The sequence below is a fragment of the Geotrypetes seraphini genome, chromosome 11 (assembly GCF_902459505.1).
Source record: "Geotrypetes seraphini chromosome 11, aGeoSer1.1, whole genome shotgun sequence".
Lineage (NCBI taxonomy): Eukaryota > Metazoa > Chordata > Amphibia > Gymnophiona > Dermophiidae > Geotrypetes > Geotrypetes seraphini.
This window is the reverse complement of record NC_047094.1, coordinates 84,204,971-84,221,053: the sequence shown is the minus strand read 5'-3', so window position 1 is coordinate 84,221,053 and position 16,083 is coordinate 84,204,971. Positions and strand designations below refer to the sequence as shown.

The window sequence follows — 16,083 nt, the reverse complement described above, 5'->3', positions numbered from 1 at the left end:
TTTGATTTTTAAAAAATATATAATTCCCTGCAGTGCGTACAGTGTGCTTAAAACAATCAGCAACAGAAATACTGTCTCACGTTTTTAAAAAGTGGTGCTCAAACAGGGAGGAGCAGTATCCTTTTTAAGCTGCACTAAACATCCAGTATCTGAATTTTATTCACAGTAGCTATAAACTACATGCAAATAAATAGGGAAAGCAAGGCATTCTTTCCAACTTTCCTGTGAGTAAACAAGGTGCTTAAAATGTTTATTTGCAATGTCCTAGGCCAGGGGTAGGAAATTCTGGTCCTCGAGAGCCACAGGCAGGCCAGGTTTTCAGGATATCCACAATGAATATGCATGAGATAGATTTGCATCTCATGGAGGCAGTGCATGCAAATCCATGTCATATATATTCATTGTGGATATCCTGAAAACCTGACCTGCCTGTGGCTCTCGAGGACCAGAATTGCCTACCCCTGCCCTAGGCTCATAAAATTGCATAAAATCATGTTTCTGCTTTGAGTGGGGAGATGCGGTGAAGAAAATTAAGACTGCAGGGACGGGAAGGGGATAGGGATGAAACTGCAGGGACAGGGAGGGACAGGGATAAAAAAATGCACTTCACTGTGGGGACAGTGAGGGAACGGGGTTGAAAATGTGGGAACGGTGAGGGGACAGGGATGAATTTTTATCCCCGCGTCACTCTCTAGTGAATACAAAATTGCCGCCACAGTTCTCAGCAACTTGGTTAAAACCTGAAAACAAAGCCCTGACGATAATCTTATAGATACATTTGAATTTTGTGTATATGTGCATTAAGTAGGATTATTTGGGCCCAATCTGCATCTTCACTGACATTGCACATGGAGACAGCCATATTGAATCTTCTTAACCATGATTTACTAGCAGTGATGCTCTTCTCGTCACCTTTTTCTTTGCTCATTGGATAGGTAGTGCATTTCTCAGTATTTTCACTCATAGGGTACATCTGCATTATCTTTTAATGAGTTTTCTTTTGATGCAGGCCCAAGAAATAAAACATCTCATTACTTACCAGCCAAGGGCCATGGCTGCAGTGAGACTGGAGGTCTTCCTTCCACCACGACAAGAAATACAATTTCCCCGAGATCCCATGGGTAAACTTGAGGTAAGTGAATAGGAGAAAAAAAGTGGAAAAACTTCTTACATCCTCTCTTTACACACAAAACAACAAAAAGATTATGGAACAGAAGATTGGATGCACCAGTTTGTAATTTAATAAGCGTCCAAATAACTTAAAAACAATCATCTTAAAAACAATCAACAAAGGGTGTATACAGTCACAAGTGACCCACCAAGATAAAAACAAAATAATGTATAAAATAAAATAAAAATGCCTTCATCAGGGGTCTTATGGGGTCCTAAAAGATGGAAAGAAAAGATTTAGAATTTTAAATAATCAAGAATAAGTGGTGATGCATATGTAATAAAAATGAATGTGTGAATGATGAATTACTGTGAAGTGAAATGAAATGATGAAAAGACAATGATGATAAAGCAGGACAAATGGTGGTAATTAATAAGGTGTGGTAATGGAAACTCTGAAAGAGGTGAAATGTGATGTCAACATTGTGGAAAATGCTCAGTAAAAATAATCCACTGGTGCAGTGGCCAGTAAGACTAATGAAACAGAAAATAAACTAGTGAAGAGAGGGGTGAACTAGATAAAAAGGCCCTATAAGAACATAAGAATTGCTGCCGCTGGGTCAGACCAGTGGTCCATCATGCCCAGCAGTCCGCTCACATGGCGGCCCTCTGATCAAAGATCAGTGCCCTGAGACTAGCACGTTCCGGTTCAGCAGGAACTTGTCTAACTTTGTCTTGAATCCCTGGAGGGTGTTTTCTCCTATGACAGACTCCTGAAGAGTGTTCAAGTTTTCTACCACTTTCTGGGTGAAGAAGAACTTCCTTACATTCGTACAGAATCTATCCCCTTTCAATTTTAAAGAGTGCCCTCTCGTTCTCCCTACCTTGGAGAGGGTGAACAACCTGTCCTTATCAACTGAGTCTATTCCCTTCAGTACCTTGAATGTTTCGATCATGTTCCCTCTCAATCTCCTCTGTTCGAGGGAGAAAAGGCCCAGTTTCTCTAATCTTTCACTGTACGGCAACTCCTCCAGCCCCTTAACCATCTTAGTCACTCTTCTCTGGACCCTTTCGAGTAGTACCGTGTCCTTCTTCATATACGGGACGCACTATGGCCCGGTACAGCAGCATGATAACCTTCTCCGATCTGTTCGTGATCCCCTTCTTTATCATTCCTAGCATTCTGTTCGCCCTTTTCGCCGCCGCCGCACATTGTTGGCTGTCAAATATAAAAGTCTACAAAGAAAGCAAAAAAAGGAAACAACAGATGTAAAAAAAACTAGAATGAGTGCAGAAAAGAGAACCATTTTAAACAGATTAGTATAAAAACCTCCAGTGCTACAAATGTGCGCAAATGACAGTCTATAAAATGCATGTGTGAAAAGGGGCATAGTATTTCAGAATAAGAAATGAAAGGCCATGCAAAAGACCTATGCGGGTAAAATATAGTTATGCACCACCACTTATTCTTCAAGTTTCAAGTTTATAATAAATTTGATTAAACGCTTATTCAAAATTCTGAGCGATGTACAAATCAATAAAATTACAAATTTCTGTGGGAAACAAAACAAACGAATAGAACTAACCTGACAAAACATATTGAACAAAAGGAAAGGATGGGAAAAGAAATACAAGTTGTTGATAGTAAATAAGATGCGTATGGTTATTTTAAATAAATAAATATATTTTTTCTAAATATTTTCTCTTTCCATCTTGTAGGACCCCATAAGACCCCTGAGGAAGGCATTTTTATTTTGCCAAAACACGGCCTGTGTTGGGTCATATGTATTTTATACATTATTTGGGTTTTATCTTGTGGGTCACTTGTGACTGTATACAGTACTCCCCCAAAATTTACGGGGGTTCCGTTCTAGGAATCCCCACAAATTTTGACGCAGGGGAGGCAGGAGAGGGCAGCTGGAGCGCCGACGGGTAAAGAAAATCACTCGCGGTCTGCTCCAACCGCCTCTTCCTATAGTAAAGTTGGGCTACACCAATCAGGAGCTGCTTTGACACGCAGCTTCTGATTGGGGTAGCCCGACTTTACTACAGGAAGAGGCGGTCGGAGCAGACAGTGAATGAGTGACTCTGCGATTCATGAACTGCGAATTCGTGGGGGAACACTGTACACTCTTTGAGGATTGTTTTTAAAATTTTTGTTTTTAAGTTATTTGGATGCTTATTAAATTAAAAACTGGTACATCCGATCTTCTGTTCCACAATCTTTTGTTGTTTTGCTGCTTCATTTCCTTTGTGGAACCTTTTGGTGCTATTTGGATTTTATTATTTTGTCACTTTACACACGTACTCTATTGGGCCCCTTTACAAAACCATGTTAAACACTTAACACATGGTTTATTGTGCGGTAACTGCTAGTGTCAACTGCATTAAGGGATTTTGCAGCATATTTGCAGGTAACACATAATAAACCTCATGTTAAGTGCTTTTTGTTTTGGGGGCATGTCATGCATGAGAATGGTCATGGTTTGTATTAGAGAATGACACGGTGGTTGTTACCTGCGGCTAGCTGCGGGTAACCCGTCGAAACAGTGACAAAAAAAAAGGTCACCACGATTATGGGGACAAGGTCATTCACCGCCCCGTGGAACGGTGAATGGTCTTTTCTCCACAGTTAGAGTGAGCACGCGCAGTGAACGAGCGCGCGGTCCGGCAGCCCTCTCTCTCCTGCCAGCCGTCTAGCCATACATTTACCTCCCTCCTTTTCCCTTACCTTCTCTTCATGGTGATTTCTATAAGGCTATGCATTGTATTGCAGCCAGAGCCTTGAAGCCATGTCGCGTGTGGCTGCTGGAAAAGTCTCCTCTGACGCAACTTCCTGTTTCCGGTTGCATCGGAGGAGACTTTTCCAGCAGCCAACGTGGCGCGTCTTCAAGACTCCAGCTGCAATACAACGCATTGCCTTATAGAAATCGCCACAAAGAGAAGGGAAGGGGAAGGGAGGGAGGGAGATGCATGGCTGGCCGGTGGGAGGGAGGTGCTGGGGGGAATGGAGAGAAGAAGACGCTGAAGCAGCCTGAAGGGAACTGGGGAAGAAAGAGAGGGGAGAAGATGCTGGGAAATGGGGAAGAGAGAGTGGGGAGGACGCTCGGGAAGAGAGAGTGGGAAGAAGACGCTGGGAAAGAGGATAGAGAATATTTGAATCGCTATACCCTTTTGACTCTTCCCTCTCTTCCCTATCAATCTCCCCTGCCTTTTCTCCTTATTTCCCCACCTCCCTTCCCCAATCCCATCCACTTTGGTTAACTCCTTCTACTTAAAGAACAATCTTCTCTCTAGATTTGCGGGGACGGGGCAGTGACGGGGACTGAGCTCGCGAGGACGGGACGGTGACGGTGACCAAACTCACAGGGATGGGACAGTGACGGGGACCAAGCCCGTGGGGATGGGACGGTGATGGGGGCGAGCTCGTGGGGACGGGGCAGAGACGGGGACAAATTTTTTCCCCATGTCATTCTCTAGTTTGTAGTTAGTGTGCTGCTAATGTGTGCACTAATTGACACTTTTGCAGTTAGTGTAAGACCACTTGCTGCCTTCTAAATAGGAGATGATAAATGTTTCCAAACTAACTCCAAGCACTATCTGCATGGGCCCCTCGGGCCTAGACAAAAGGTTCTCAACACGCGATATGCTTACCCCTAGGGGTACGCGAACCGCTGGTAGGTGGTGCACAGTACTGCGTGAGTCTGCACCCTCTTCCTCCTCAAGGTGTAGTCACTATCGTCAATCGTCACCACCACCAGGTATTCCATGTGTTTACCTCTGCAGGCCTCCTTCCTGCCCTCCAGCCACATGCTCTCCTCCACAAAGCCACATGCATGCTCCCAGTACGCTGCCAAAGCTGACCCGGAAGCTTTCCCTCTGACATTAGAGGGAAGGCTTCTGGGTTAGCCACATGCGGCGTGCAAGAGCCGTTGCCCATGGCCCTGCAAAAAAGCAAATATGGCTGAAGGCAAGAAGGAGCAGCCCACCTGGACAGCCCTGAAGGAAATGAGTGAACATGTTGGGACAATTAAGGAAGAGAGGGGACATGAACATGGGACAAAGGAAGAAAGGAGGGGATGGGCTGAAGGAGCACATTGGGACATGGGAGGGGCACAAATCTGGGACAAAGACTGGAAGGAAGGATGGAGGAGGCACAAATTCAGAACATAAAAGGAAGGGAGGGGGCATGAACAGGACACTTAAGGGAGGGAGGAAGGGGGCATGAACTTGAAAATATAGGAGGGAGGGAGGGAGTAGAAAGGGAGAATTGTTGGGCATGAGTGTGTAAGTGAGAGGAAAAGAGATGGTGTACATGGGGAAAGGAAGAAAGGAAAATTGTTGGGCATAGAGAGGAGTGAGGTAGAGATGCATGGGGAAGAGAAGGATGAGAGGGAGAAATGTTGGATATGGTGGTTAGGAGAGAACAGAGGGACAGATTGAAAGGGATGCAAGGGGGAGGAATGCTGGAAATAGTAATGGAGAGAGAGATGTGGCATGGCGTTGGAGAGGGGTGATAGAAGGAGAAATGTTGAGCATGGGGCTGGTGGGCAGGGGCAAAGGACGCTGCACATGATTCGGTGGATGAGAAAGGAAGAAATGTTTGATGTGGCAGTAGAGGAGGTGGGAGATGAAACGACCAGGTCCCAATTTGTATTAGCCTCGTTCTGCTGTCCTGCTGTCACATACACACACAAACGCACATGCCAATATGCCAAGAGATATATCTCCTTTATTCAGAGCATTTCACATGGGTCAGATTTTTTCAGCATATGACTGTAGGAAAGAACATATTTGGCAACAGGATACATAAAAGCAATTAGAAAAAGGTAGCAAACATAAGGGGGGGAGATCAAAACCTTTTTTTCATCCCATCCATAAAAGAGTTTTACAATACACGAAAAGTAAATTTTGCAGTAACTGCCCCAACCCTCTGGAACTCCATACCACTATATCTCCGCAACGAGCCACGAATAGACAAATTTAAGACAGGACTTAAAACCTTTCTCTTCCGTGATGCATTTGATATCATTTAGAGTCTCACTTATCCCCTCTTTTGTAAACAATAAATAGCTCTGAAATTATGACTCCCCCTCTATGTTTTATCCAAACCCCACTGTCACCCTTTTCTATCTCCAATATGTAACTTTTAACCTTCCCTCCCTAGCACCCTCACTTTCCAGTTTGTCTTGTAATGTTATTTATGTTCACACAATACTGCTAAATTAATTATATATATACTTTTATTTTTTTATTTTTTAATAATTTTTCTATCCTGTAATCTTATTGTAAACCAGCTAGATATTAATTTGATAGTTGGTATATCAAAATCAATAAAACTTGAAAACTTGAAACTTGAGAATAGTGAGAAGGTTCCATTATAGCATATAATACTGTCTTGTCTAAGGTCTAGCAATGTTTCTTTTTTAACAAATGTTTCTTATCACAACAAGTCAACTACAGAACAAAATGGGAACGCAGAGCTCCGAACACAAAAAGAAAAGACCTTGTGGTCTCTTGGCAAAATGATAACTGTTTCAGCAGTTCCTTTTACACAAGGATAACTGTTTCAGCAGTTCCTTTTACATAAGCAGGAATAGAAAAACTTACAAAGAATATATGTGCCCCTTCAATCCCCTCTTACATCATGAAAATGACATCATAAGTGTACAGCATGAGCTTGGAGGGAGAGATATTCCAGATATGTCCTATGATATATATTTCAATAAGAAGGTGTTTAACCCCTCTTGGGACACCAAGAGCAGCAATATAGACATGGGGGTCAAAGCTTCCGGGAAGGTCGGGAGTCTGTGGTAGGGACCGGTAGGTACTAGCCAGGGCTGCAGTAGAGCGATGAACAGCAGAGTTGACTATATCATGGAATCACAGGGACCAGGCAAGGCAGGCAGCCAAGAGCGAAAGAGTCAGTCAGCAGGGAGGCCACGCCAGGTTTGGAGAGGAACATGAGCCAGTTTGGTGATGTGGTCTACATCTTCCTCAAGCACGGTACCATCATCATCAAGGTCAAGGCAGTAGTTAGAGAGGTGGAACTTGCCACAGACGCTACCTTCCGCAGCCAGCAAGTAATCTAGGGACAGACGATTCTGGTACATGGCAGTGCAAAAGTTCAAGTGAAGTAATAATAATAATAATAATAACTTTATTCTTCTATACCGCCACAATCTTGCGACTTCTAGGCGGTTTACAATCAAGGGAGCTGGACGTTCAGTGAGTTACAATATGCAGATGATCAGAGGAAATAGAGTGCAGAAATTTTAAGAAAGCAAAAATATAAATATACAGTTTGCTGAGCGAGAATATAAAATAAACAGTTTGCTAAGAAATTTCCAAGAGGACCTGTTAGGAAAAGGTCACGCATTTCAAAAAATACAGCAGTTGAGCAGGTAGCGGACCCCAGGAGCCATCTTTGGCCCACGTAGTGGGTCCATAAGAACATAAGAATCGCCTCTGCCGAGTCAGACCACAGGTCCATCATGCCCAGCAGTCCGCTCCCGCTGCGGCCCCCTAGTCAATGATCAGTAAGTGATCTATTACCCTTAAGCATTTGTACTGTATAGTACCCCTCTAATTATACCCTTCAATCCCCTTTTCCTTCAGGAATTTGTCCAGTCCCATTTTGAAACCCAAAATCGTACTCTGCTTTAATACCTCCTCCGGAAGTGCATTCCAGGTGTCCACCACCCTCTGAGTGAAGAATAACTTCCTGGCATGTGTTCTGAATCTGTCTCCCTTCAATTTTTCCGAATGTCGTCTAGTTTTTGTTGCCCCTGCCAGTCTGAAGAATCTGTCCCTCTCTACCTTCTCTCTACCTTTCATGATCTTGTAAGTTTCTATCATATCCCCTCTAAGCCTCCGCTTCTCCAGGGAAAAGAGCCCCAGCCTGTCCAGTCTCTCAGCATACGAAAGGTTCTCCATGCCCTTTATCATTTTTGTTGCTCTTCTCTGGACCCTCTCCAGTATTGCCATATCCTTCTTAAGGTACGGCGACCAGTATTGAACGCAGTACTCCAGATGCGGTCGCGCCATCGCCCTATACAGTGGGAGGATAACCTCCTTGCTTCTGGTAGCAATACCTTTCTTGATAATGCCCAACATTCTGTTTGCCTTTTTCGAGGCCGCAGCACATTGTGCCGCCGGTTTCATTGTTTTATCCACCATAATCCCCAAGTCCCTTTCTAGGTTGCCCTCCCCCAATGGTATCCCCCCCATCGTGTAATTGTACATCGGGTTTCCTTTCCCCATGTGCATGACTTTACATTTCTCCACATGATCCGTTCAGCAGGCCAGTTGTCACCCCATTTTCCAATCTGTATGGGGTGGAGAGTGCTAACCGCTTTCGGCCAGCAGTAGCAGAAAGGACCTGGGACAGATCCTAGTACACATGTACCAGTCCGGTGAGCAGGCAGCCAAGGGTAAGCAAACAGGCCACAGAGCCAATATCAACCATCAGGAGCTGGCCAGCGGACGTAGGTAGTTCCATGGAGCAGGTACTGAAGAGCTGGTAAATTGAAGATGCAATAATGGAAGTCCGCAAGGCCAACAGTGGAAGTCGTGGGGCTGACGTGAAAGAGAGGTTCTGTATTGAAGGCAGGTCTAGCATATCCAGCTGTGTTCATAGCCACTGTTCTCCCATACTGGTCCTACCACAGACAAAACAATTGCTGACATTAAGAGTCTGGCCTATAGATTCAGCAAACTGTCCTATAGATTCAGCAAACAGCCCCCCGCACCAATACCTGCAGGCCACCGGGGATTCAGAGGCCTCCAGAAAGGAGAGGAGCGTGGGAGCACTGCTCCGCCCCCTCCCCCGAGTCCTAGGTCTACTGGACTATTGCAATTCCCTCTATCTACCTTGCCCTGCCAACATGCTAAAACAACTCCAGTCAATACAAAACATCTCCTATGGAGATGGTTAGGAAATACTTTAGGGAAATATTGTGTATCCTTCCGGATAATTTACCTCCGATTGTAAGAGTTAATTACTTGCAGCTTAAAAGTACTGTGGAAGTCTCTACTCCTATTGAAAATCAAGGAGATAAAATGGGGGAACTAGATTTGACAACATTCCTAGAGAGTTCACTGGAGATGGTAACTGAGAGAAGAACTCTACTAGTTACTTTAGCTTTGGCAAATGACCGTGATTATGTTATGCGTTTATATTTTCGTCATTTGAATGATCAGTTTTTTTGGGCCAAAATTTGTTTATTTCCTGATATGTCTCAAAAGTCCCAGAAGCGAAGAAAGGAGTTCTTGGCATTAAGGCCAAGAGTCCTGGCTTTGGGAGGAATATTTCAGTTAAAATTTCCTGTAAAATGTTTTATTACTTATCAAGATAAGAGTTACTTATTTTTTGAAACCAAACAGCTGCTGGAATTTATTGAATTGAGAGAAGGAAGAACAATTGTGGCCGATAGTACTTAGCTTGCTATAGCAGCAGTAGGTAACACAGAGATATGCTGCTTCGTAGTATTTTGTACTACTTTATTTGAATTATTTCCTGTTGATCTCCTTAAATATTGTGGACTAAATATCCAATAATTAATTATTTTTCCTGATTTTATGAATTCATAAGTATGTTATATTGATCTATTCAAGTTGTATATATTTCGCTTGATGAAATTTGATAATTGTAGAAAAATAAATAATAAAAAAAAGAACTGTAAGAACATTTAAACAGAGTGCCTATTCCACCAACAAAAAGGAGTAAAAGTTGAGTTTTGAATTTAAATACCTGGTGTGGTCTGAGTCCTTGAAGGAGTGAGAGGAGACTATCTGGTGAATGTTTGCCAAGGGCCCCCAGCTTGGAAGTTGGTCTTGGCCTTGGTCCCAAACAAATAGATATCTTTGTGTGCCCCATTTGCCAGCAACCAGGAAGGGGTTACATGAATTTTTCTCATTTTGAAGATTTCAATGTGCCTTGAACCCCTTAGATGTATCCAGGGTACGATTAATTCTTCAAGGGCTCCTAGGCACACAAGTACACTGGCCCCCCCTGGCCTTGCCCCACCCCCATTTATCTGTTTTCTTATTTACTTCTTGATTTCCTCTTGTATTTCTTTCTTTTTTTAAATTCAAAACAAACAAAAATTAGCATACCAGTGCACAGTTTTTCTTCTATGCCACCCCCAAACATCTCTGAACAAATTCCCCTTTCTTCCCTTCCCACCTACTTACCCAGGACTTTAACTCTGAACACTTTCCATATGTATAAAGAAGTGTTCAAATATATTGTAAAGCAGTAATGCTATCCGAAATATAAGTCTATATTAATAACCAAGTGTACAACTCCTCTCAACTGCCTCACTCTATGTCAACCAACTATAACCAATATGTATGTATAAACAATCAAATCTGTAACTCCTCTAGTACGTTCCACCCATGTATGTTAACTTGTAATGAAATAAGCCAAACAGTCCACCAAAGAATCCAACATGAATCAAAAGAAGATCGGCAGACAATAAGAAGATTCAAATCAGGTTTATTCAAGGTGCTCCCAAGAACCATGCCTGATGCATTTCGCCAAACAAGGCTAGTAAACACTAACAGAAAACCATGCCTTTCATACACACCAAACACAGATACACCCTCACCCAGTATGGAATAAGTAATCACAAACTAAAAATAGAAATATGTAGATAAAGGTTAAATTGAACCGCCAAGAAGCCAAACTGCATACAGTGAAACACCACAGAAACAATGACACATAATCCCCTAATACTCTGCAAAATATAAATATAGCAGATGTAAATTTGAAGAAACTGACACATTTTGATCACTATTGAAAAGAAAATCATTTTTCCTTCCTTTGTTGTCTGGTGATTTCATGAGTCTGTGGTTGCACTTCCTTCTGACTGTGCATCCTTTCTTTCTTCCTCCTGCGTGCTTCCTCTCTTCCAGACCTCATCCCAACCAACATCTCTCTGTCCCTCTATGAGTCCAACTTTTTCTTCCTCTCTCCCTGCCTGTCCCCTGCCACCCAACACACTCCATTCCCTCCTCCAACTTTAAACTTTTTCTTCCTCTCTCCCTGCCCCCTCCCCTTTCTTTTTTCTCTCTCGCTCTCCCTGCCTCCTCCCTTTCTTTCTTTCTTTCTTTCTCTCCCTGCCCTCTCTTTCTTTAATTCTCTCTCCCTGCCCCTTTCTTTCAGGCTTTCTTTCTTTCTTCCTGCCCCCTCCCCTTTCTTTCTCTATCGCCCCCCCCCCCCCGTGGCCACCGCCACTGCTGCTGATTTGGCCAAGCTACCGCCGTGATTTCTCCCTGCTTCCCTGACGTGACGGGCCCACAAGCCTTCCCGCCCAACGTCAATTTTGACGTCAGAGAGGAAGTTCCAGGCCAGCCAATCGCTGCCTGGTTGGCTCTGAACTTCCTCTCCAACAACAGAATTGACATTGGGTTGTGGGGGAGGAAGGTTTGTGGGCTGCCACATCGGGGAAATAGGGAGAAAGCAGACGATCATCGCGGCTCAAAACAGAAGGCAAGGGCCCAGGGTAGCTGCTTTCCTTGCTCTCCCCTAATGCTGGCCCTGCTTGCCAATACAACCGAGAAGGGGGAAAGATGAGGAGTTTTGGCCAGCAGGGGAGGGAAAGCTGAACAGTACGGGGGAGGAGGCAAGAGATCACTTCTCCCCCGCAGCCAAAATTGTCCTTTTCAGAGGGGCCCCGACATGGCAGCTGTTCTCACAAGTTGCTGGCAGCTGCCCCGAAGTTTTCCTTCTGCTGCAACTTTCCGTTTCCGACAGGGCAGATGGTGGCAGAGGGAAAGCTTTGGGGCAGCTGCTGGTAGCTTGTGAGAACAGCTGCCATGTCGGGGCCCCTCTGAAAAGGACAATTTAGGAGTTTAACAAAGAAGTTCAGACCGCGGGGCCCCCTGGATCTGTTAGGCCCAGGGTAGCTGCCCTGTTTCCTCTCCCCTAATGCCGACCCTGGGTCCCCCCTGACAATTCCAGGTCCTAGGCACACGCCTCCTGGGCCTACCCTTTAATCTGGCCCTTGTTATATCAGCTATTTGTGTGGATAGTCCCCATCTTTCCTGCCCCCTCCCTTTCCTGCTTCTTCCTTTCTTTGATCCTACTATGCTTTGCTCATTTTCATCCTCCCATTTATAATTTGATTGTACATCACCTAGATGTATATATGATAGGCGGTATATCAAGCCTTTATTAAACTTAGAAACTTGATAGAGCCTGGAAGCAAGGCCCTTGCTCTCATATCTCAAGCCATGTGTGATGGAAAAAAATGCCCTTAATTCCCTATCTCAAGAGATACATGGTAAAGCTTAGAAGCAACAGTCCTCTTTTTATTTTTTGGAAGTGGAGCTATCAGAGTGCCTGATGCAGAAAGCTTATTCAAGTGATGTTGCAGGGTTATCATGATGTTTACACACAGTTTAATGGTCACATTATGCAGAGAAGTGTTTCCAACTGAAGATGAATTGTGCGAATCTGTACATAGGGCACTACTGCACAGCATATTGCATCATAGGAGCCAACCTTTCAGAATTATTGGTGGTGCTAAACGCTGTGGAAATTATCTTTCCCTAGATACAGTCAAGGAGTTTTTTCAATATTGATGGTGCTCAAGCATCCACTGAGCTGGCTCCTATGATTGAAATAATTCTTAATGAAGCTATTACCTCTTCAGCTCTGATGCAGAAATGTGTGCTGAAAACTTTAAATACAAGTTCATTAATGCTGAAAACTTTAAATACAAGTTCATTAATGCCACCTTAGAGGAGGTCTAGAAGGATTGGTTTGATCTTCTGTAGTACCATCTGTGAGGATTTAATGCCTGCTTCTTCTTTTTCCTCCAAATGCCCCCAGAATCCTCATCCCCTAGCCCCCCCCCCCCAAGATAATCCCCCTCCATGCCCTGATCCCCCTTACCCTAAACCCCTGATTTTCTCCAGACTCCAAAAGTAAATAACTGGTAGCATAGGAGCCAACTCTGGGTGCTAGGGATGCTTGAGCACTCCCAGTATTGAACATACTCCTTGACTATGAGCAGGGAGAGATAATTTTCATTGGGTTTAGTATCCCCAATAATTTTGAAAAGTTGGTTCCTCTGCCTGGTAGTGTAGGAGACTTCCTACCCCCTGACACCTTTGTCTGCCCCCTCAAAAAATATTATTCCTAGTAGTCTAGTTGAATCCCCTAACCCCCTAAAAAGTATTTTTGGTAGTCTAGTACAGAGTTTCTCAACTTCTTCAAGCTAAGTACCACCTAAGTCTAACAAATATCAACTGAGTACCCTTACCCAAGCTCCACCCCAGATCCACCCAGGCTCCACCCCAGACCTGCCCAGGCTCTGCCCCGACCCCACCCCACCTGCAAAGAAAATCTATTTTACTTCCTAGTATATCTACACTGAAAATGCTGCAATTTAAACCACCCTATGTCCACTAAGTCTGTATTTGTAAGTCTAAATGTTATAGCTATACTGTAATTTCTGTAATCTGTACCCTTGTCCATGCTGTAAATGCTGTAAAGTCTATGTCTCATAGGAAATGGCTGCCGTAAACTCCCGTCGTAGTCTCGAGAGACTATGGGAGCTATTTCCTATGAGTGATCTGCACGGGGCAGGAGCGTAGGTAGATCGCTCCTGCCCCAAAAACCCACTAGACCACCAGGTAAGGCTTAAGGGATTCCGGGGAAAGCAGAAGGGAGGCGGGGAAGGTCCGGAATACAGCTTTAATTCCAGGGGAAAGCAAGGGGTGGGTCAGAACCAGCCCGAATATTATTCGCATCTTTTTAATATTTGCAGGCTCTGCCCCTAACCCCGCAAATATTGAGGGAGAAGTGTATTTCTTTCCTGCACACTTCCTTTCCTTCGGACCTCATTCCCTTCACCCAACCAACATCTCTCTCTGTCCCTCCATGATTCTAACTTTTCTTCCTCTCTCCTCTACCTTCATTGGCAACTTGTCTCCCTTTCTCTCTCACTGTCCTTCTCTCATTCCCTCCCTTACTGCAACATTTCTCCCTCTCTCATCCCCCGGATCATGTACAGCATTTTTCACCACTGCCCACCAGCCCCATGTCTATTTCTCCTATCACTCCTCTCCAGCACAATGCCACATCGCTCCCGCCATCACTATGTCCAAATTCCTCACCCTTCAATCTGTCCCTCTGTTCCCTCTCCATCACCATATCCAACATTTCTCCCTCTCATCCTTCTATTCCCCATGCATCTCTACCTCACTCCTCTCTCTCTGCCCAATTTTCCTCTTTCTTTTCCCCATGTGCACCATCTCTTTTCCTCTCACTCTCACACTCATGCCCAACAATTCTCCCTTTCTATTCTCTCCCTCCTTTGATCCAAGTTAGTGCCTCCTTCCTCCCTCCTTTCTGTCCCATGTTCATGCCCCCCTTCCTTCTGTGTTTTGAGTTCATAACCCCCTTGCCTTCTAGCCTTTGTCCCAAAATCGTGCCCCTCCCATGTCCCAACATGCTGCTTCCTTCCCCTCCTTTCTCCCTTTGTCCCAGATCATGCCCCCTCTCTCCCTTACTTGCTCAAGCTGCACTCACTTCTTTCAGGGCCGTCCTGCTGGGCTGCTCCTTCTGCCTTCAGTGGCACTTGTGTAGGGACGCATGGGTAGCGGTTCACACAGTACACGTGGCTGACCCGGAAACCTTCTCTTTGACGTCAGCTCTGACGTCAGAGAGGTTTCCGGGTCAGCCACGTGTAGCGTGAAAGAGACGCTTTCACATCCTTACAACAAGTGCCGCTCAAGACAGGAAGAAACATCCCACCTGGGAGGAGGTAACTGGGATCCCCCACTGACCCAGAGAGCTTTCCTCCAATGTTGGCTCTGACATCGCAGGGAAGCCTTCTGGGTCGGCTTCAATGGAGGGGGCGAGCAGGAAGCAGGGCATGGTATCCCCTGAGGCAACAGTTGCTTTGGCGGAGGGAGATGGGCTGGCAATAAGGAGAATAAGAAGGGCATGGGATCCTCAGTGGCAGCGGCTCATGTACTGTACCCCCAACAATCGGCTCACGTACCATACCGTGTTTTGAGAAACACTGGTCTAGTGGATTTCCCACCCTTACGACCCTCTCCTGGGCTCCCCATACCCTCCCCCACCCCACCCCACCCCACCCCACCCCACATACCTTGAAGAAAAAGCAGGAACGATGATGCCCTCTTGCTCATACCTCTGCACCACAGTCTTACTAAATAGCAGCACCTGATCCCACATGCTGCATCTTCTGATGCATTGCTTAGGGCATCTCAGCCAAATAAGGAAATATTTCTGTTATTTGTTAGTCTTCTCCCAAACTATCAAATAACAGGAAATTTCCCTTATTTGGCAGATTGACCCCATGTAGTGCATCCCAAGATGCAGTGGCGTACCAAGGGGGGGCGGGGGGGGACGGTGCGCCCCGGGTGCCAGCCCTAAGGGGGTGCTCCCGGCCTTGCCGTTCAGTCCCCCCCCACCCCCGAAGGACCGCTCGCCCCACTGACCTTCCTGCACCACCTGTGAAGCAGACCGCAGCAGGATCGCGAAGTCAGCGTCAGCGATCCCTGCGCTGCTTAGGCGCTGTTTCCTGCGCCGCGATCCCGCCCCTCCTCTGACGTCAGAGGAGGGGCGGGACCGTGGCGCAGGAAGCAGCGCAGGGATCGCTGACGCTGACTTCGCGATCCTGCTGCGGCTGCTTCATAGGTGGTGCGGGGAGGCCAGGGGGCGAGCGGTCCTTCGGGGTGGGTCGGGGCATCAGGCCTTCAGGGTGGGGCGGGCGGGCAGGCAAGCAGGCTTTCAAGGGGGAGGGGGTGACAGGCAGGCAGGCAGGCCTTCAAGGGGGGACAGGCCTTCGGGGGGTTGCAGACCTTCAAGGGGTGCAGGCCTTTAAGGGGGGGGCAGGCAGGCCTTCAGGGGGGGTGCAGGCCTTCAGGGGGGTGTAGGCCTTTGGGGGGTGCAGACCTTCAAAGGGGTGCAGGCCTTCAAGGGGGGGGACA

General features: G+C 45.7%; 1 protein-coding gene across 5 annotated transcripts in view; it reads left to right on the top strand.

Moving 5' to 3' along the window:
- The window catches only part of LKAAEAR1 (LKAAEAR motif containing 1), a 155,844-nt gene that overhangs the window by 124,904 nt on the left and 14,857 nt on the right, over nt 1-16,083 (top strand). For all 5 annotated transcript variants that reach the window (XM_033914305.1, XM_033914303.1, XM_033914306.1 and 2 more), the window contains one exon: nt 1,010-1,132. In XM_033914305.1, the coding sequence (XP_033770196.1) occupies nt 1,010-1,132 (123 nt within the window). The remainder of the gene's footprint in view (nt 1-1,009; nt 1,133-16,083) is intronic.